This window comes from Oryctolagus cuniculus, chromosome 6, assembly GCF_964237555.1.
Source record: "Oryctolagus cuniculus chromosome 6, mOryCun1.1, whole genome shotgun sequence".
Taxonomy (NCBI): Eukaryota; Metazoa; Chordata; class Mammalia; order Lagomorpha; family Leporidae; genus Oryctolagus; species Oryctolagus cuniculus.
Window position 1 is genome coordinate 67,861,718 of NC_091437.1, and position 21,013 is coordinate 67,882,730.

At 45.9% G+C, this 21,013-nt stretch overlaps 1 protein-coding gene and 1 long non-coding RNA gene across 12 annotated transcripts; one reads left to right on the forward strand and one right to left on the reverse strand.

Annotated features, from left to right (window-relative positions):
- Nucleotides 1–1,063: 1,063 nt before the first annotated feature.
- On the reverse strand, nucleotides 1,064–9,335 carry LOC127487621 (uncharacterized). 2 transcript variants are annotated; one of them, XR_011389923.1, is made up of 2 exons: nucleotides 8,810–9,335; nucleotides 1,064–1,364 (listed from the first exon to the last, which is right to left on the reverse strand). It is a non-coding gene; the product is annotated as an uncharacterized lncRNA (long non-coding RNA). The 2 variants fall into 2 exon arrangements; XR_007914628.2 differs by lacking the exon at nucleotides 1,064–1,364 and adding an exon at nucleotides 7,719–8,009.
- HNRNPH1 (heterogeneous nuclear ribonucleoprotein H1) lies at nucleotides 9,317–19,002 on the forward strand. Of its 10 annotated transcripts, none has more exons than XM_070076521.1 (14): nucleotides 9,317–9,575; nucleotides 10,562–10,690; nucleotides 11,938–12,093; nucleotides 12,298–12,441; nucleotides 13,920–14,058; nucleotides 14,999–15,177; nucleotides 15,275–15,346; nucleotides 15,403–15,536; nucleotides 15,681–15,816; nucleotides 16,131–16,190; nucleotides 16,283–16,372; nucleotides 17,087–17,179; nucleotides 17,634–17,683; nucleotides 18,246–19,002. In XM_070076521.1, exons 2-13 carry the CDS (start codon nucleotides 10,594–10,596, stop codon nucleotides 17,681–17,683), a joined length of 1,350 nt encoding a protein of 449 aa, XP_069932622.1. In that variant the 5' UTR covers nucleotides 9,317–9,575; nucleotides 10,562–10,593; the 3' UTR covers nucleotides 18,246–19,002. The 10 variants fall into 10 exon arrangements, with proteins under 10 accessions (XP_069932622.1, XP_017206328.1, XP_051689780.1 ...); XM_051833820.2 differs by lacking the exon at nucleotides 9,317–9,575 and adding an exon at nucleotides 9,930–10,150; XM_051833822.2 differs by lacking the exon at nucleotides 9,317–9,575 and adding an exon at nucleotides 9,930–10,150 and having other exon boundaries at nucleotides 16,283–16,342.
- Nucleotides 19,003–21,013: the final 2,011 nt, after the last annotated feature.

Here is a 21,013-nt window from a genome sequence, read left to right on the forward strand (position 1 = left end):
CCCTAGAGCACCCTCTTTGGCCTGGGAGACAAGTTGAGCATTGCCTTGGTTTCTTACCCCCTCAGCTCCTGCTTATGCTTTCTCATCTCTGCGGGCTCACAGCCAGAGAGCTTCCATCGGATCTCTCCTCTACATGCAACACCGGACCTGGTTTTCAGCCCGAGGACCAGTAAAAAGGATGGTCCCTGTGTCCCCAAAGCGTGCCTGTGCAGACTGGCCATTGTCCCCTGCCTCTGGAAAGTCCAGGGTAGACTTTGGTCCCTTTCTCCTTTCCCTTTTGTTCTGGAACAAGAGGAGAGCTCCGGGAGGTCTAATGTGGGGGTGGGGGAGTAGAAGGGTGGGGTGGGTGAGGGTTTTCCCTCTTTTGAGCAGGGACGCCTGTCTTAGAAAGACTGCTCTTACTTTTGTTGCTTCCCAACATTTGAGATGAAGGGGGTGGGTAGGGAGTAGACCCTGGGCAGACCTGCAGGAGGGCCTGGGTGGAGAGTTTGAGAGCCGGTAAGTTGGCCTACATCTCTGCTAAGATATTCTCCCTGCCTGAGTGTGGCCAAGAGGCTTGGGCTGCAAGAGCAGGGCAGGGAGAGCAGCAGTGTTTAATGGGGTAGGGCCTCCGCAGCCAAGGCCCAGCATGGGTCTCTGGTCTCTCCCTCCTGCAGGATGCCTTGTACCTCCTTCATCACCATCTTAAATAGACTGATCATAACGGGACTTGTTTTAAACAGCTGTTTTTTCCACTGCCCCTACTCTACAAGGTCATGTTTTCCAACTGCCTTATCCACTGGCTGCCCTGACCCAGAGTTCACATTTTCTCACTTACTAAAGTGATGTAAGTTTCTCTGTCCCCCTATTTAAGCCTCCTCTGTTCTCCATTCATCACTATATGCCTTGTTAAACTGCAGAGCTCTGCACTGACTACTGCCCAGAAAGTATAAAGATCAGTGAAACTCTGTGATACTTCCTGAGATGCTGTGCACTGTTGCTATCATAATCATGACTATTTACATTTTTGTCATCTACAATATGATTCCCAAAATATTTTTGTCTGTTAACAAAATTGGAACTATTTTTTTAAGATGTATTTATTTATTTGAAAGTCAGAGTTCCAGAGAGGGAGAGGCATAGACATAGACATAGGCATAGGCATAGGCATAGGCATAGGCATAGGCATAGGCATAGGCATAGGCAGAGAGAGAGAGAGAGAGAGAGATCTTCAATCTGATGGTTCACTCCCCAAATGGCTGCAATGGCTGGAGCTGGGCTGATCTGAAGCCAGGTACCAGGAGCTTCTTTTGGGTCTCCATGTGGGTGCAGGGGCCCAAGGACTTGGGCCATCTTCTGTTGCTTTCCCAGGCCATATCAGAGAGCTGGATGGGAAGAGAAGCAGCCGGGACACAAACAGTGCACACATGGGATGCTGGTGCTGCAGGCAGTGGCTTTACCCACTCAGCCACAGTGCTGGCACCACATACTATTCTTAAATGTCTTGCTTTCAAGGCTAAATATTTTTCTGAGACTCCTAGGGTTCACAACACCTGGGTAAAGTAACTTAATTCTCCAATGTTCAAAAAACTGCTTGTATGTTTTCATGGGTTCATATGCTGATATCACATGATAACCCTTTTCAATAGAGGTTTTTCTGTGTTTTTGTAACTGACCTAGGAAACAAAATTCTATGTATCTCAGGGAAGTTTCATGTGTTTTATAAAATGATGCCAAATTTATGCTGTGCTTATATGAAGTTCTGATTTTTCCCACATTGGGGTTAGTCACTGTTAATAGTTCACAGTTATAGGGCAGATCCAAGCCCCATTGCTTTAAACCAAAGCTTGCCCTTACACGTTGTGTGATGGTGAGGGGTAATGAGGTTGCTCTCTCCCTCATCCCCAGCTTCTGACTGTGGCCAGGTCAGCACTGGGACATGTAGCTGTCTAAATCTCCCCAACTACATTTTCATTCTTGCTTCGCAACCCTGCCCCATCCTCTCTTTAGACAGCTAAAGCCCATAAAAGTGAAGACAAAAAAAAGTTACACTGACAGTCTTTGTCCTGTCTAAAACTACCAGCCACTTAGAAAATAATCCCGGGCCGGTGCCACGGCTCACTAGGCTAATCCTCCGCCTCGCGGCGCCGGCACACCGGGTTCTAGTCCCGGTCGGGGCGCCAGATTCTGTCCCGGTTGCCCCTCTTCCAGGCCAGCTCTCTGCTGTGGCCAGGGAGTGCAGTGGAGGATGGCCCAAGTCCTTGGGCCCTGCACCCCATGGGAGACCAGAAGAAGCACCTGGCTCCTGCCATCGGATCAGCGCAGCACGTCGGCTGCAGCGCACCGGCCGCAGCGGCCATTGGAGGGTGAACCAATGGCAAAGGAAGACCTTTCTCTCTGTCTCTCTCTCTCTCACTGTCCACTCTGCCCGTCAAAAAGAAAGAAAGAAAGAAAGAAAGAAAGAAAGAAAGAAAGAAAGAAAGAAAGAAAGAAAGAAAGAAAGAAAGAAAGAAAATCCCGGAACATAAAAACAGTATCCTAATAGATAGATAGATGATACAAAGTAACTGACCTGTTAGATCCAATCTGTTAAGATTAATAGCTGTTTTATGTGGTGATCTGTCATCAAGGAGACCCTACTAAGCCAGTCTATCCCACCAATATTTCCCCTGTTGATGCAAAAAGCCAGGGCATCTAACAGCTGCCATTGACAGAGGCTGGCTACCAAAGAAGCTCCACCCACTCTGCCAAAAACCTGGGCCCTGGGAGTGAGCCTGGACCACTGGATCAGAATCACAGAGCCTGTCACAAGTTCTTCTCTCAGCCTGCATCAGTATGGAGGAGACGGCCTGGGCTCCTTGTGGGCCTTACAGGTAGGGCCATAAATTTCTGCACTCTCCTATAACTAGCTAGGTAGATACTAGCCTATGTGAGCAAGAAAAAATGGGAATTCTGTGTGGCTAAATGATCACAAGTCTTGCCTTTGTTCATAACCCTGTCAACAGCTCTCTCCCTGGGGGCAGCATAAAAAAATCTCCACCACCCTGTGTGGGGAGCAGCCCGGACTGGACTGAGTTACTGGAATTAAGACTTATTCTATGCATCTGCTCTCCCACAATATGGCGCTGGGAGAGAAGTAAACAGCTTCTGCACAGCTGCCTCCAGTTCAGCTAATAAACTGTAGGACTTGCTCCTGATTGGAGGAGAGCAGCGTACTCGGCGTGTGGGCAGCCGAGTTGGGATTGGCAGAGGAGGACTATAAAGGAGGAGAGAGACGGCATGCACCGGGAACATCTAACGGGAACATCTAAGGGGAACATCTAGCTGAAGGAACACCTGTGCAGCCCCCGAGAGAGCCGGCCGGCGGTGTGCCGCTCCCCTGCGGAAGTGGGGAATGTGGCCAGGGGGAACTGCCCTTCCACGGAGGTGGAAGGGATAGTAGCCAACCCGGGAAGAACCAGCAGCAAACCCGGGGAGGGCCGAGCAGACGAAAGAACAGCGCAGGGTCTTGTGTCGTTCCTCCACGAAGAGGGGGAGCGACATAATGGTGCCGTGACTCGGATTAGGAAGCCTGGGCAGGGTTCAGTGTCGCTCCTCCATGAAGAGGGGGAGCGACAACCCTGCACCATGAGAATCCTACAACAACCTTGCTGGGGGAGTCCCAACCTTCCGGCAGGGGCAGGTTAGGGAAAACTTTCCCCACCGTGTATGAAGGAGGATGCTGAGTTCACGGTGAAGTCCTGGGAGAAATCTCAGGAATTCCACACCCAGGAAGCCCTCCATCCAGACAAGGAGAGAAAAGAAACAGGAAGGGGCCCAGACACCCTCCTAAAAAACACTCTTAAGGACTCTCTCCATTAAACACTCAATCCAAAGCCACTCGAATCCAGTTGGAGTGGGCCTTGTTGGGTCATTTTAGCTACTACAGGGGCTTAACTGTCAGGCTTTCCTGCCTGGATTCATTTCTCCAGGTCAGAACTTGCCCTGACCCAGGAAGACAACTGGGGCAAGTGTCTGAAGAGGTGGCCATCACAACCCCTGATACCTGAGCCTCTTTGCTTCTATTCCAGAAGAGTCTGAAGAGATCACTGCTCACAAAACTCTGAGACCCTCCCCTGTCTGACCTTGGACAGCACCCCGATCTTGTCCTAACCTCTCAAGGCTGCCACCCCCTCTCCTCCCTCCATCCAATACAAACAACAAACTTCACTCTCCTATGTGGCTGTTTTCCTCCTGGGAATTTGATCAAGTGCATTCCTGAGTGCCTTTATCCTCCATAAATTGTTCAACTTTTCTTGAGCCCTAACACCCAAAGGTGATATGTAACACAAAGTTTTTTCTTTCTTTCTTTCTACATATGTATTAAAATGCTGGATTTGTGAGAACACTGGGCTTGAACCCCCAGGCCTGTTGAAATGGGGCACAGGTAGTTCATCTAAAAGGAACTGGGATGTTGACTGCGCTGGAAAGCCTAGCACCTGGGGCCATTCCAAACTGCTAAGACAATGCACTGTAAGAGCCTCTCTGCACCACCACCCCCCACACCTTATCAAGGCCCTTGTACTGCTTCGCACCTCTCACCTCCCCCAACAAGCAGCTGAGGAAGGGACTCTGCCCGCTACTCAAACAGAATGAAGCCTGGTTTTAAACTCCCTGCCCTCTGTCCTTGCACCCTCAACCTCTCCCTCTCCCCATCCCCCCATTCTGTCCTCCCTAAAATAAAGTCTTCTCTACTTTAGCCATCTCTTCTCCTGTTTTGAACCCTAAAATCCTAAACTCTGACAACCAGTCATTAGTTTGTTTTGAAGATTTACTTATTTGAAGGGCAGAGAGACAGAAGAGGAGAGACAGAGACAGGTCAGTTGAGCTTCCATTCCCTGGTTCCCTTCCCAAATGCCTTAAATAGCCAGGTTTGGGTCAGTTTGAAGCCAGGAGTCAGACATTCCATCCTGGTCTCTCACATGATTGGCAGGGGCCCAATTACTTGGCCATTTTCTTCTGTCTTCTTAGGTGCATTAGTAGGAAGCTGGATCAGAAGCAGAGTAGCTAAGAGTCAACTGGCACTCAGTAATGGGATGCCATTGTCATAGGCAGGGGTTTAACCCAGGTTTTGACACCAGACATTACAATACTTTCCATTCTGTTACCAGTGCTAAACTCTCAAATATACCTTGGACTTATTTCAGTGTACAGTCTCTTTTTGTACTACTGCTACATTGTTTTGATATAACATTGACATAGTTTTGCTAGTGCTACATGTATTTTTTTTTTTTTGCTACATGGTTTTAATATAACATTAACATAGTTTTACATGGTAGCTTTGCTAATTTTTACATGTTGGCTTGTTAATTTTGTATCCCCCCCCCCCACATACTATATCAGAAGGATCACTTCACATTTAAATAAAATCTATAAAAATACAATTTAAATGGCTACAACATGTCATTGGTAGCAATCAATTGGTAAATTAAAAAACAGTTAAAGTTTAATTGAAACTGCTGTATTTGTTATCTAATGATTGAAACTGCTTTCTAAATTTTCATTTGATACTACTATTGTCAGTAAGTGATCTGGGACTTGAACACCCCCTTGACTTGCATCCTCTGGTCTGCTTTAACAAAAATCAGGAGGAAAAGAAAGCTGGGCATCAGAAATGGAAAGATAGGTGGCAGCCTATTAATGGCTATTCTGTACAGTGATCTGCTCTCAAGGAGACCAAAAAGGCCAGTCCACTGCAGTGACTTTCAGTGTGGTAAGCCTGGGCTTCAGCAGAAGTCAGCTTGTGAAGAGCCCTGGCAGCTCTGCCAGCCAAGAGTTGGATTACTGGAAACAGACCTGCCCTGGAGTCGAAGGACTTCAGGTCAGAGCCACAGATCTTATTGGCTCTAAGCTGAAAAGCCCTTCACTCAGCCTAGCTTCCAAAGTGACCACTGCTGCTGAGAGGAGATGGCCAAGTAGGGTCAGCAACACTGCAGGCAGAACTGTAAATTTCCTGTTAGAGATGCCACCTGCCAGCCGGCGCTGCGGCTCACTAGGCTAATCCTCCGCCTAGCGGCACCGGCACACCAGGTTCTAGTCCCGGCTGGATTCTGTCCCGGTTGCCCCTCTTCCAGGCCAGCTCTCTGCTGTGGCCAGGGAGTGCAGTGGAGTGATGGCCCAGGTGCTTGGGCCCTGCACCCCATGGGAGACCAGGAAAAGCACCTGGCTCCTTGCTCCTGCCACCGGATCAGCGCGGTGCGCCAGCTGCAGCGCGCCGGCCGCGGCGGCCATTGGAGGGTGAACCAACGGCAAAGGAAGACCTTTCTCTCTGTCTCTCTCTCTCTCACTGTCCACTCTGCCTGTCAAAAAATAAAAAAAAAAAAAAAAAAAAAGAAAAGAGATGCCACCTGCCTTCACCTAGCCAGCTCTCCTCCCAGGCCAGTCAGGTAATGGAAGTCAACAGGGTTCCTTCCCCAAGGAGGTTCATATCTCCCTTAGGATGTACCCCATGTGAAGAGACAGACAGGTCTGGGCCTCTTAACTTATAAGGCCTAAAGCCCACCAGATTATTATCAAGCCCCTTCTATCAGGTTCTATTTGCCTCTCAATCAGAAAACTTAGTTGACTCTATTCCCAACCTGTGTGTATTGATGATCCTCTCCTCCACTTAATTTGTATGATTATTCAGAATTTCTCTACAGACAAACCCCACTACCTGCAAAAGTTGAGTGGCCTTTCTCCCAGCCTTGGCTGGGATCAGATTTAAACCATGTCCATCAAACCATCCTCACAAGGGTCCAGAGACCCCCCCTCATTTCCTCTCCTCTATGAAATCCTTTCATTACCTGGTTAATGCCACTCTTAGGATCATTGGTTGCTATTCTCACCCTGACTTGTATACTACAGTGTCTGTTTAAGTGTTTACAGCAGATGATAATGGAATGAACCACGGCCTTCAGCAACCAGGCAGTCAACCAGATGCTTCTCCATCCATACATGCCTGTCCCTGCGGAGCCCCAATATACCCACAGCGGTCCCCTGTAAACAACGTCCCCAGTCAGCAGGAAGTAGCCAGAGAGACTCATCGTTACCTCCTTTCCTATCATCAAAAGGTCGGGATGGTAGCTTTGGGATCCGCATGGAAGGAAGGCCTATATTTCTGGGAATGGAATGGCCTACTTCCAGGGAAGAAAGTCCTTGTCAAGGTCCCTGCGGGTGCCTAAAGGTCAACCAATGAGGATCAGACCTGCCTCAACCTTTAACTCCCATGCCCTGAATCTATAAAAGGAGCTCTCCCAATCTCTGACGCGCGACTTCCCCAGCCCCCACTCTGTTGCTCTGTTGGGATCAGGGAACCTTGCCTGGGAGCGGAACCCCAATAAAAGCCTGTGAATGAATTGATTCGTCCGCCTGGGAAGATTTGTTATGCGCCGGACACCTTGCAGTCATCACAGGAGAAACTGCAGCAGATCAGTTTCCCATCAAATCTATTATTGATTTTATCACCATTATTTCATACACCACTTAGGAAATGATTCTGCCAGGGCTGATGTTGTCACACAGCTGGTTAAGCTAGTGCCTGCGATGCCAGCTTTCCATATGATGGTAGACCTGGATGAAGTTCCAGGCTCCTGGCTTTGGCCTGGCCTAGTCCCAGGCCATTGCAGCCATTCAGGGGAGTGAATCAGTGCATGGGAGTCCTGTCTGTTCCTCTCATTCTTAACTCTACCTGTGAAATAAATAAATAAATCAAAAGAAGGTAATGTATATGTACTTTATTTCTGTTTGCAAGGAACTTTCTAAGCTTAAACACAAATCTGGGGGCTGGCACTGTGGTGCAGTGGGTTAAAGCCTTGGCCTGAAGTGCCGGCATCCCACATGGGCACCGGTTCTAGTTCCTGCTGCTCCTCTTCCGATCGAGCTCTCTGCTATGGCCTGGGAAAGCAGCAGAAGATGGCCCAAGTCCTTGGGCCCCTGCACCCACTTGGAGACCCGAAAGAAGCTCCTGGCTCCTGGCTTCAGATGGGTGCAGCTCCAGCCATTGTGGCCGTCTGGGGGAGTGAAGCAACAGATGAAAGACCTCTCTCTCTCTCTGCCTCTCCTCTCTCAAATAAATAAAAATAAAAATAAATCTTTTAAAAAAACCGACAAATCTGAAACAAACATATCCACAGCTTTGACATCACCAACATTTCTGGATGTCAAAACACTAAAAAGCATGCAAATAATAACAATTAAAAGGCAAGCAACCTAGGAAAAACATTTGGGGCAACTATGGCCAAGTGTTAACAGCCTTAAAAAAGGGTTCTTCTTAAGTACACCAAGATCAAAGCGTTACAGAAGAGGTCAATTTTTTTATGTAAGACAGTTTTTCATATATAATTCAGCTTATATGAGAATTGGCTATAAATGTATGGAATTTATTTTCTGTCACTAGTAATCAGCTGCAAATCAGATATGGTTTTTCTCAGTATTAGCAAAGATTACAGGCAATTTTTGCTGCCAGCAGAATGAAAGCTATGGAAACTCTTCACACACTACAGAGAGGATTAAGTACTGTAAACTTTTATTATTAATAGCCTGAAAATATGCAGGTCCTCTCATTGCATGATTTTTAATTCTAGAAATATATCCTAAGGAAATAATCTGCTCTTTCTAGGATTATTACACATCACATTTACTCTTATTATGGAAGACAATCTCTGAAAACTTTAGGAAAAAGAAACATCTTTGAGAATTTGGCCATGTTGTTAAAAAGCAAAAAGACGATTAAAAAAAGAGTGATCCTTCCCCCCACCCCCCGCCCCGAGATCATGAAATCAGACACCAGCGTTAAATCATCCCAAAATACCTGCGCTCTCAAAGGCGGCAACCCACCCAGGGACTGGGGGAGGGGAGGTGTCTTGATCCTGTCCGGGCTTTTCAATTACCCAGACTCCTTGGCTGCAAGACGGGGGACTCTTGATCTGGCTGAAGTTCCTGCCAGTCCTTTAGTTCCCTGGGCAGTGGGGGCATGCAGCACCGTGTACCTCGCACGTGTTTTCCACAGCACTCTGGAGTTAACTCCTTTGCAAGGCTCAAGTGGCCTTTCCCAATCTGGCTCTGCCGGCCTCTGCGCTCCTATTTTATCTTAAAAGACAGGATTCAGCCTCCACACCATTGCAACCTGGAGGTTGGCGATGCTTCGCTTTCGTCTTACCGTGGTGGCATCCGAAGCCTGTCCTAGCTGCTCTGCCCCTGTCCAACGCTGCCTGATTACCAACTTGTCATTGCCTGTGTGCACCGGGTGTGGGATGGGGAGGGCGGCCAGCTTAGACGTGGGAGTCTTGGGAGAGGCTACGGGCATCGCGCCACACGCACACACGGGGTGGCCCCGGGGACGCCTCGGGAGGAGCCAGCGGAGCGCGCAGCCGAGTGGCCGGTGCGCGGGGTCCGGCACGCACCGGCTAGCTCAGCCTGCGCCCACGAGGCGCGGCAGCGTGACCCCCTCGTGCGTGCGAAGGCCCGCGGTCAGGGTCCGCCGACCCCGGGCAGGGCAGTGGGTCGCACAGGGCGAGTTCGTTAGGCCAAAGCCGGGTACGGGGCTGAGAGCTGGGCACCGGGACCCACGGCAGCAGGTAAGGGGAGGTGGAGGCATACGGGCCTCGGGCGGCCCCAGGTGCCGCGGCGAGGCCGGGCCTCCGGGACAAATGCAGTTCCCGCCGGCCCCAGGTGAAAGGAAAGCCGCGCTCGTCCTTCAAGTCCCACCCGAGCGTGGGCACAAGCCTGGGCTAAGGATGGAGCCTGGGAGTACCACACGGCCCCGATAGGGCCCTAATCGCCGCCGCCATTCCCCTCCCCCACTCCGGCGGGTAAGGCTAGAGAACCGTTTGAAGGGGGACGCATGCGCACAAAGCTAAATTAGAAACCGCTGAGGCTCCAAGTTCAATATTTGCGGGAAAGCGCAGGCGCAGGAAAAGCCCGACGGGATTAGGGAGGGGGAGCTCGAGCTCAAAACGCATGCGTGTAACAAATGGTCGGCGGGAGGAGGGCCCGCTCGTGAAATTACGCATGCGCCTGAGAGGCCTGTGACGCAAAGGGGCGGTGCGGGCTCACACTGCGCACGCGCAGAACGTGCTCCAAAGGCCTTATTTAGGTTGCGCAGGCGCCTGCTGGCCATTTCTTCTTAGCCACGCCGAGGTTGGGTGTCTTGGTGAGTGCGGTTCTCTTGTTTGCCGCCTCGCGACCCCCGGGGATGCTATTTTTGCGAGGATTGCTTGTCCCCAGGCCTCCAGGGGAGCCTCGGGACCCTTGGCCAGCCTCGTGCTGCCGGTGGGGCCAGGAGCCGGCGGCTGACTGAGGGCATCGGCGCCGAGGCCTGCGGGCCTCACCGACTCTATTGTGTGAGATGTCGGAGGAGGCGGAGCGGAAGCGGCCGCCGCCATTTCCTTGCCTCAGGCTGGCTCTGCGCCAGGGCCCCTCGGCTTGGGGCCTGGTGCGCATCGCAGGACGCGGGGTGCGGCGTGGTCCATACGGGCCCCGCTGCTTGTGCGGGGCGCCTGGAGGCGCAGAGCCGCTGGATGCTGAGGTTTAGGGTCTGATTGGCCCTCATCCCATCCTGCAGGCTGCTTGGACGCCGGGATTCGCGAGGAGACGATGATGTTGGGCACCGAGGGCGGAGAGGGATTCGTGGTGAAGGTCCGGGGCTTGCCTTGGTCTTGTTCTGCCGATGAAGTGCAGCGGTTTTTTTCTGGTGAGTGAGACGCGCGAAGCGGGAGTTGGCCATCGGGATTGGCGGGGCCGTGGCGCCCCCTAGCGGGCCGAGCCGGCGCCGCAGCCGTTCGCTCCGGTGCGGCGCGGGCCCAGCCGGCCGCGGTTACGCAATGGAAATGACGGAAGCCCCGCCTGCGGTCCTGGCCCCTTCGGGGGCGAGGCCACCCGGGTGCATCTTTTTGTTTCCTTTATGTCCCCGTTCATGCACCAGCCTTCTGCTAGCGATGCCATTCGCGAAAGGATGAGCTGAGAGTGATGAGTCCAACCCCCGCCCCCTTTTAGTCTGGAGGAAATTGCAAACTAGTATCTGGGAAAATAGTAATTTGCAGCGTTTTAACTATTGGTTTTCCGATTTGGGTGTTTCTTTGGGAAGGCGTGTCCTGCCTCGGAAAGTTTGAGATGCCACTTCTTTAATTTCAATGATCCTAATCAAGATTTGGTAATCAAAGAGTTCTTGCTCATCTAGTTATTGATGTGCATGTGGCAGTGGAGGGTACTGACGCCCAGGAAGTTTGTTTGCCGCTGTAGTTTGTTTGCGTGTCGCTTGAATATTTAATGCCAGAATGTCCTTGTTCCCGTTATTAGTGTAAGATTAGGCTGATAAAGTTATGTTTGCAAGAAACTTGACATTTTTGGAAAGACTTGTAGTATTGTCTGGATTCAGTGTTGATTGCGGAAATCGACCTGTAAAACAAGAAGCAAGTTCGCTGGAAGCCACCTTGCAGGGGGCAAGGCTGGGTTTGGGTTCAGCTGTTCAACTTGGATCATTTTAAGTTGATAACATTGAGCCCTTTCCGGGTGAGTATTGGATAATGAGAAATTGTCATGTTGCTGATGTGGTACAAGCAACAGATGTCCCAAACCAAAACTGTGATGGGTTCACAAAGTGCGGTAAAATTGAAGTTCAGTCTTGAAACATTTTCTGAGACCTTTTGAAAGGATTTGCCAGTTATGAGTAGCAAGCACTTAAGAGACAGGGAATTGAAAGTGCTTTGGTTTGGGTTTATGTGATGGATTGCACTATATCACTTAGAGTTTGGTTGATTGTGAGAGGATCACGATTTAAATACTGAGGAGAGAGCTCTAGGCGTTGGTCATTAATGTCTTAGTCATTGTGACTTGCAGCTGATTGACTTTTTAGTGGTGACTTGATTAGGAATTTCATTTCTATCTCCCAGAGGTGGTTGTAGGTTTTAAATTCTGTATTAACGGTTGTTTTCTTTCCAGACTGCAAAATTCAAAATGGGGCTCAAGGTATTCGTTTCATCTACACCAGAGAAGGCAGACCGAGTGGCGAGGCTTTTGTTGAACTTGAATCAGAAGATGAAGTCAAATTGGCCCTGAAAAAAGACAGAGAAACTATGGGACACAGATATGTTGAAGGTTTGATTTATGTTGCCCTAGTAACAGTAAATACAACGTTAAACTTGGAAGTCTTACCCTGTTCTGAATTTTAGGTATTTGACCGCATGGAAATAGTCTTCTAAGGGAGTTTATGGCAGCTCTTCCTAGCTTATCTAAACACCCAGGAAGTCTGGAATGTGTTCTGACTTTCCAAAATTGACTAATTCTAAGCACCTCTTTCAGTATTCAAGTCAAACAACGTTGAAATGGATTGGGTGTTGAAGCATACTGGTCCAAATAGTCCTGACACGGCCAATGATGGCTTTGTACGGCTTAGAGGACTCCCCTTTGGATGTAGCAAGGAAGAAATTGTTCAGTTCTTCTCAGGTATGTAGTCCTGTTTGTTGCTGAGCAGTGAGTTTTGGCTAGCTTCTGGCAACATGACTTAATAGACCTTAAAGTTGAGTAGCTTAGGTAATGAAATAAGTTGTAAGTATATGCTGATGAATTACTGTTTTCTTCCTGGAGACCTTCAAATAATTTAAGCCCATCTTAAAGGTGGAAATTAAATACTTCCAAAATGTTAACTTTACTTGTATGAGTTTTCCTGTAGTTGTAGTTCAGAGTAGATCTTTGAGGATTGTCCTCAACAGCCTACCTATTCCTCACATTGCTGTTCAGCAAAGTACTTCAAATGAAAGGTAAGATCCCTTAACATTAGATTAGTATGAGCTAGATAATAATTTATAGCAGTCTCTGTAAGAGACACTTAACTTCGATCGTGGGACCACAAACATTTCTTACGGTCTGATCCTATACAAAAGATTATTAGGAAGCAACTTTGTTCAGCCAGCCTGTCACAAATAGTGTCATTCAAATGTGAGTAGATTGAAAACTTTAGTCTCAATATCTGAAATACAGAAAGCGTTTTGGAATTGTTTTGGGCCTAAAGTATTTGAATGTTTTTATGCTGAAGACCTGGTTAAGATTGCATGTTTAATAGAATGTTAGATCATATATTTTAAATACCATTAATATTGATGTGGTAAACTGATTTTTAATAAGAAATCCTTTCATGGTTTAGTGTAGTATGTTTTGAAATTTTGATTATTAGAATGTATCAAGTCCTAATATTGTGAGAACTTTTTGAATCAAGTCTGTTTTGTTTTATCTAAATTGGTGAGAATTGAATGCTATCTGTCAACGTTAAATATGAACATAATTTCATATCTTCTAGGAAAGTGCTTTAAGCCCTTTTTGTAAGCTTGGGAATGTATCCACGGAAAGGATTTTTCATAGACGGATTTTCCAGAAGTGAATCATACTACTGTTAGATCATAAGAGTGCATGATTGTGCTGTGTAGATCAGTTGTTCTGTTGAAAATTTAGATTGAATGTTTGTCCATTACATGACTTAAGTAATGCTTCCATTTTTATATGAAATGTTTAAATGTGTACAGTTTTTAAATTTGAAGTTCCAATAATAACTTAAAACTTTGAAATATAAAATGAGGTAAAAGGTGTGTCTTGAATTTAGTAAAACTGTTTAATGCTTAAGTTTATTAAGTTATTGTATAATTCTCAACATTGAATTGCATAGTTTTTAACTGTTGAATTCTTAATGCATCCTGTGTTCAAGTTTTTTTTAACGTATTGTGCCATGGGGTGTGTTAAGAATTGCGTTATACTTTGTAATGATGGAACTTCATATTATTGCAATGCATATTTAAAGAGTACTTGTTGAAAGCATACCATTCACCTAAAGTTAAAATTCTGGTTTATTTAAAGCTATAAGAAGAAATCATTTCTGGGCTTGTGATGTTAATATTGCCCCCCTACTGGGGTTATTTGTCCTTGGGTTGAAGGGTTGGAAATCGTGCCAAATGGGATAACATTGCCGGTGGACTTCCAGGGGAGGAGTACGGGGGAGGCCTTCGTGCAGTTTGCTTCACAGGAAATAGCTGAAAAGGCTCTAAAGAAACACAAGGAAAGAATAGGGCACAGGTGGGGATGGATGGTTGGTTGGATATGTCACTTTTCTTATGGTAAACAATTAAATCCATATTCTCTCTGCTTAAAAGGAGGAAATTAATCTATTTCCTAGTCCCAATGAATTGATTTTTGCCACAGTTTTCAAACGTCCTACATCAGTGTCCCATACTGCACTAAAACTCAATTTTAGGTTTTAAAATTGTCCCCAGTAAATTTGGTCTGATTTATAATTTTGTAACTTGGCCCCACTCAATGGAGTTGAGAGACTATGGCTTTAAAAAATTAATGCAAACCTGGCTTTAGCTGTAATAACACCCATCTAGTAAATTAATATTACCATAAGAAAATGTGATAATTTCTGATCTTGTTTTTAAAGTTGAAATGCAACAAACTTTTTCTTGCTGTATAAATATTCTGCATACATATTAATAAGCATAGCTTTCAAGAAATTGTCACAAAAGGTTTTATTCTCTTTGCTTGTGACTATTTTTCATTGAAGCATGCGCTTACCTATGCTGATTCCTACTAAAAGCATAGGCTGGGGTAATGATTGGCAAAAAGAAATGTGTAGTGTGGGCTAGACTGTTGGTGGAGGCTGGCTGTTTAGCCCACTTGCTATACATGCTGCCAATGGATGTGAGACTGGAAATGTTGGAAGTTGAGTGGAATTCTTTCCCTCCAAACACATTTTAGTCCAGTACTCCTCTACCCTTAAGGTTGGGCTCTGCCTCAGAGGAGTGTTTTTTTTTTTTCTTTAAAATTTATATTAAATAATTTATGAGTGAATTTCTGGTCATTGCCTATGCAAATGTAAGAAATCTGGCTTTAAATACTAGTCAGTATCATGGCTATGACTAGATTAGACTGTTTTTTTTTTGTATAACTGAATACCTGTGTGAAATGAACTAATGTTTTCTTCTCCCCTTCCCCTCTCCCATGAACAATGCTTTAGGTATATCGAAATCTTTAAGAGCAGTCGAGCTGAAGTTAGAACTCACTATGATCCACCACGAAAGCTTATGGCCATGCAGCGGCCAGGTCCCTATGACAGACCTGGGGCTGGCAGAGGGTATAACAGCATTGGCAGAGGAGCTGGCTTTGAGAGGATGAGGCGTGGTGCCTATGGTGGAGGTATGAGAGGTTTTGTGAGGGGCCGCTGATCTGTTTTGTATTTGAGTGTTCTCATTTAACTGATGGTGCTTTTTTTTCCCCCTTTTTTGTCCTTCAGGCTATGGAGGCTATGATGATTATAATGGCTATAATGATGGCTATGGATTTGGGTCAGATAGATTTGGAAGAGGTAAGGTAAGAATTGAATTTCTAAGCTGTGGGATATTTACACTCTTGTCCATCTAGACCTCAATTACTGTTTTTCAGGAATGTCTGATCACAGATACGGGGATGGTGGCTCCACTTTCCAGAGCACAACGGGGCACTGTGTACACATGCGGGGATTGCCATACAGAGCCACTGAGAATGACATTTATAATGTAAGTGTGAGATGGACTCAGGCGAAGTGTTCACTGTTGGCAGGGAAAATGGGTGACTGATTAGGCAACACTGTATTCTAAAACTTCAAGTTTTTTGTAATATTAGAAAACTGATTTGATTCTTTGAAATACCTTATGTTTTAGTTTTTCTCACCCCTCAACCCTGTGAGAGTACACATTGAAATTGGTCCTGATGGCAGAGTAACCGGTGAAGCAGATGTTGAGTTTGCAACTCATGAAGATGCTGTGGCAGCTATGTCAAAAGACAAAGCAAATATGCGTAAGTGTTTCAAGCATTTGGGGGCTCTTAGCAGGTGGTTGTGTGACAAACAGTAGGAATGCATGAGAAATGTAATGGGTAATTCTTAATGGCTGTGTTTAAAGGGTATTTACATAATTGACCATTTAGATGAATGTGTAAAGGCTAGGTTTTGAAACTTGAATTAGTTCAGGTAAATTACCCAAGAGAGACAGCTATAGGTTTTTACCCGAGTATTTGGAAGTTCACAGGTACACTTGTTTTAAGAACTTTAAAGTGCTTACTTTGCTTTCTTTCACCAACAAATGTTTTCAAACTTTGTTTTCTCATTTCAGAACACAGATATGTAGAGCTCTTCTTGAATTCTACAGCAGGAGCAAGCGGTGGTGCATACGGTAGCCAAATGCTAGGAGGCATGGGTTTGTGTAAATATCACTTTAGTGTCTTTTTTTTAAGCTAACCTTGTATGCCTTTTCTCTCATTTCAGAACACAGATATGTAGAACTCTTCTTGAATTCTACAGCAGGAGCAAGCGGTGGTGCTTATGGTAGCCAAATGATGGGAGGCATGGGCTTGTGTAAATATCGTTAGTTTTTTTAAAAACCAAAACATTTATATCTGTATAAGGCAATTATAAGTTAAGTTAATCTATATTTAATGATGAGTTTAGCATAATTAAGTTTGCTTAACAATGTAAGTTAGCCAAGAAAACAGTTCCTTGATTTGAATAAATTTTGTGTTTGGCTTAATAACTAACTGCTTAAATACTTGTGAATTAACATTGCTTAGGCTAGAAATTTCAAAATAGATTTAAGTATTGTCGGGGGGGGGAAGGGCACTGTATAATGAAACTAAATATTTTAATATGAGTATAAAGTTTAAAATAAATACATGGCCAAAACATTAAAATGAGTTAATTTGTTGAGCATAATTAGGTGTTCAGTGCTAACATGCATATTGATGTCCTTAGTAAAACTAAGGGGGAAACCCTGCTAAATCCAGTCCAAAAGTTTTCATAAAATAGTCACAAACTGCCTCTACTTAAGGAATTGTGAATTTAGTCCTGCTGATGTATATTATGTTAACTCATGTGGTTATAAATATTTGACTAGTTTATGGTAAATTGAAGGATAGTCTGGTTATATATAGGCAATAGGCAGAAGGAAGCAGAGGGTTAGAGTAACGTAAGATCAAGACTGCAAAGTCTTAGATGTAGAATGACAAGCCCGGTACCACCAGGTACCACCTTACGCAAGGAACAAGGTTCTAATATTCTCTTAACTTAAAACAGCGAACCAGTCCAGTTATGGTGGCCCAGCCAGCCAGCAGCTGAGTGGAGGTTACGGAGGGGGCTATGGTGGCCAGAGCAGCATGAGTGGATACGGTAAGCCCGTTTTTTAGTATACTTAGAATAAGTCAGGTTTCTTTAGTTGGGAATGTGCAGGCTCCTTTTTTGGTGAAATTAGGACATTATAAATCTATGCTTTATCCTAATGTAACTTCTTAATAGCTTAATTTTCAGAAGCAATCATTGGGAGGGGGAAGTGTACTGTGAAGTAAACACTAGTCATTGCGACTGCGGAATACTGTCGAGCCAGAACAACATCTGCCTCCATTTATTGAAACATGAAATAAAGTAGTTGACTTTTTCTGTCTTTTGGTTAGCATTAAAGCAATTTTTGATGGAGGGAGACTTAAAGAGTAGAATGGTGGTTGGGTTCAGGACCGTATTTACTAGTCAGTTAACCTAGGGATTGGTTTTATTAATTATTTTTCAATTTGGTCTAAAGAATGGTGATTTTGGTATTATAGTCTTACCCTACAAAATCCTTTTGCAGACCAAGTTTTACAGGAAAACTCCAGTGATTTTCAATCAAACATTGCATAGGTAAATATTTTCTCAAAAAATATAAATTCCCAATAGCAAATACTGATATGTTGTAATACCACCTTCCATAGCAGTCAATGGCTCTGACTTCACTCCATGGAGGCTGCCATTTTGGGCACAGTGAGTTGCTTTTTAGTCCAACTTTGTCTCACTTCCTGCCCACCATGAATAGGAAAAGCAAGAGACTTCCCCCGTGCTCCCTATTCATATACCATTCAATGGACGCCTTGTGAATGCTTATAGTAAATTTTTTTAAAAAATGCCTTGTTTAGTTTTAAAAACATGAAGTAATTTTGCAATTTTTGAAAAACACTAGTTTTCCTTTAAACTTAATTCTCTATGTTGATCCTGAAGAATCCGTTTAAATGGTAGCACAAGAATCTGGCAAGTTGGTACTGCAGAGAAAAGGGGTTAATTGAGACTTGTTTGGAGTCGGGATTCCCCTACTTGGACAGCAGCCATTTGCACTCGTATACCTTTTAAACTTTTTCTTGGAATGCAATATTTTATTTGACTGATGAACTGACACTGCTCCTAACTTGTCAACTTGCTCTCTCTGCAGGTAGCCAAGGAGCAGTGAGCAGCAGCTACTACAGTAGTGGAAGCCGTGCGTCAGTGGGCGTGAACGGAATGGGAGGGATGACTGGCATGTCCAGTATGAGTGGGGGATGGGGAATGTAATTGGTCCTCATCACTGACTTTTGGTCAACTTTTTTAAAGGAAAAAAAAATACAACTTTGGTTTAACAGTTTCCGCCATATGAGCTTGTGATTTATGCTTACTTTATAAGTGGGAATCAAGATTGTCAGCATAAGGTTCAGTATTTTTGGACATGCGTCATCTGGGATGTAACAGCGGCAAAGTTAACTATATAACTGTTAAACAATTTTCAGCTTTTCTCAAGTTAGTTATATTGTAGGATGTACTTAAACAGTAAGCGTATTTAGGTTAAAGCAGTTGAATTATGTTAAATGTTGCTCTTATACCACATTACATCAAACACTGTTTGGGTGCATGTTGAAAGACATGCTTTTTTGTAAAACAATAGGAGCTGTGTCTACAATTAAAAGTGAAACATTTGGCATGTTTGTTAATTCTAGTTTCATTTAATAACCTGTAAGGCACGTAAGTTTAAGCTTTTTTTTCTAAGTTAACGGGGAAATTTGAGACGCAATACCAATACTTTAGGATTTCGGTCTTGGTGTTTGTATGAAATTCTGAGGCCTTGATTTAAATCTTTCATTGTATTGTGATTTCCTTTTAGGTGTATTGCGCTAAGTGAAACTTGTCAAAAATAAATCTTCCTTTTAAAAACTGCACTTTGCTTCAGTGGACTGTTTCTTGGTGCTCTGGTCCTGCCTGGGGCGTGTGTGGGTCCAGGACTCTGGCTGTGGCAGAGGTTCTGCAGTGGAGGCTGTTATAGATGTCTCCAGACTTCTCTTCCCTCCAGTGCAACTACAGGTAAACTGGCTTTGGGGCCCTTGTGGAGGGCTGTGTCTGTTTGCCCTGGCTGCACAGGACCCAGTCTGCCTGCCTGTGATGAGCACTTGCTAATAAATTAGCACTTGCACAAAGCAGAGGGATTGGTGCGGTGCCCTCACTGCATGGCCTGCATGTCCACGAGGCCCTCCAGCGTGGCTGAGAAGTGCCGGAGGCCGCGTTAACTGAAGGCTGCTCTTTCCCCCTCTGCACTTGGGGGCAGTCTGCTAGGAGCTTAACTCTGTTTTAAAATTGGGGATTTTGAGCTTGTGTCTTTGAACATTCATTCCCTGTAAATCTCCTTGGGTAGAAGAACTTTGTCCAGCCAGTGTGACTAGTTTTAAGCCGTTGTTGAGGTTGCAGTCCTATTAGGTGGGACTCCAGTGACACCCTGGCCAAGTTGCTTTAGGGAATTCATTCAACTGCCACTCAAGTTGCACTGGGCGCAGAGCTTGGAATCTGCACTGCAGTGATAGAGGCTGGTAGCGCCTGTGACACCAGGTTTCCCTCCAGTTCCTTTGTAAGGTCAGCAGTTGGACAGACTGAAAAGTTGCGTTGTCCATGCACCTAGAGGACTGGCATGTATGCCCTCCTGGGAATACTGCAGCTGGAGTGGATCTAGCTTTCATTTGGGCCCCAGGTGAAAAGTTCTTGGAGGCGGTGTTCCAAATAATGCTTCTGAATTCTTGGCAAGCTACTCGGGAACTGCTGAAGGCTCGAGGGTTCCTGTGTGCTTCAGTTAACTGTTCATGCTTAGGGACATCTCTCCTTGTTAGAGAATCAAGGTGAAGTGAATGTAGCTAGGTGAATCTGGCTTACAAAAAGTGAGTCGGCCCCTGGAAGCCTGTGCCATATATTGGCCCAACGCCCCCTCCTGGGAGCTTCCCACCAGGGACTCAGAACCTCTAGCCCTTGGATTTTTCTTGTTTGAAAGGACAGAGATTGCCCATCTGCTGGTGTATTTCTCAGTGTAGGGCTAGGCCAAAGCCAGGAGCCTAGAACTCAGTCTGGGTCTCCCTGTGGGTGGCAGGGACCCTTGCAGGGTACACAGCAGGAAGCTGGAATGGAGAGCGGAGCGGGCACTGCTGTCTGGGATGTGTGTGTCTAGCAGTGAGGCACTGCCTGATGACTGCTCCAGAATCTGCAGCTCAGTAGCCTATGTGGAAGCTTGAGAAGCACTCGGAACACAGGTCTTGTTTTCCAGGTTGAGCAGGAAGTGTGGTGCCAAGTTGGTAACAGTGTATTGTGGATTGAGTAGAAGTTACAAGTTACTTGACACTAAGGCAGCCAAATATTCCCTACATTTGTTGCTGACTTTGACCATTTGTTGCTTGGTGGAGGGAAGGCTGGGAGAAGGGGCAGGGGATGATGAAAGAGAAACCTTCACTGAGCACTTTTTTTTTTTAAAGTTTACTTGAAAGTTAACAGGAGGAGAGGCAGAGAGAGAGAGGTCTTCCATCCGCTGGTTCACTCCCCAATTGGCTACAACGGCCAGAGCTGAGCTGTGCCAATCCAAAGCCAGGAGCTGCTTCTGGGTCTCCCACACAAGTGCAAGGGCCCAAAGACTTGGGCCATCTGCTTTCCCAGGCCATAGAGAGCTGGATCTGAAGTGAAGCAGCCGGGACTCGAACTAGCACCCATATGCCAGCTGCTACTCCACAGTGCTAGCCCCTCACTGAGCACTCACAGGAGTGAGTGGCTTGCCCAAGGGTTTCCAGCAAGCTGGGGAGCCTAAATTGGGTGTGCTGAAAACAAGCTAATTCTAGGAACTTTGGGTCATGTGGTGGTCTGTAAACTTGATGAGAGTCCTGTGGGAGGCTAACAGCTGCCCAGGTTGAGGGAGGAGGGCCC

What these genes read in the sequence shown, in the direction of transcription:
- HNRNPH1 (XM_017350839.3), top strand. Translation starts at nt 10,594, where the DNA reads ATGATGTTGGGCACCGAGGGCGGAGAGGGATTCGTGGTGAAGGTCCGG. An exon ending in GGGACACAGATATGTTGAAG is followed by an intron (nt 12,094 to 12,297) that starts GTTTGATTTATG and finishes CACCTCTTTCAG; the next exon opens with TATTCAAGTCAAACAACGTT. An exon ending in GAGCAGCATGAGTGGATACG is followed by an intron (nt 17,180 to 18,245) that starts GTAAGCCCGTTT and finishes CTCTCTCTGCAG; the next exon opens with GTAGCCAAGGAGCAGTGAGC.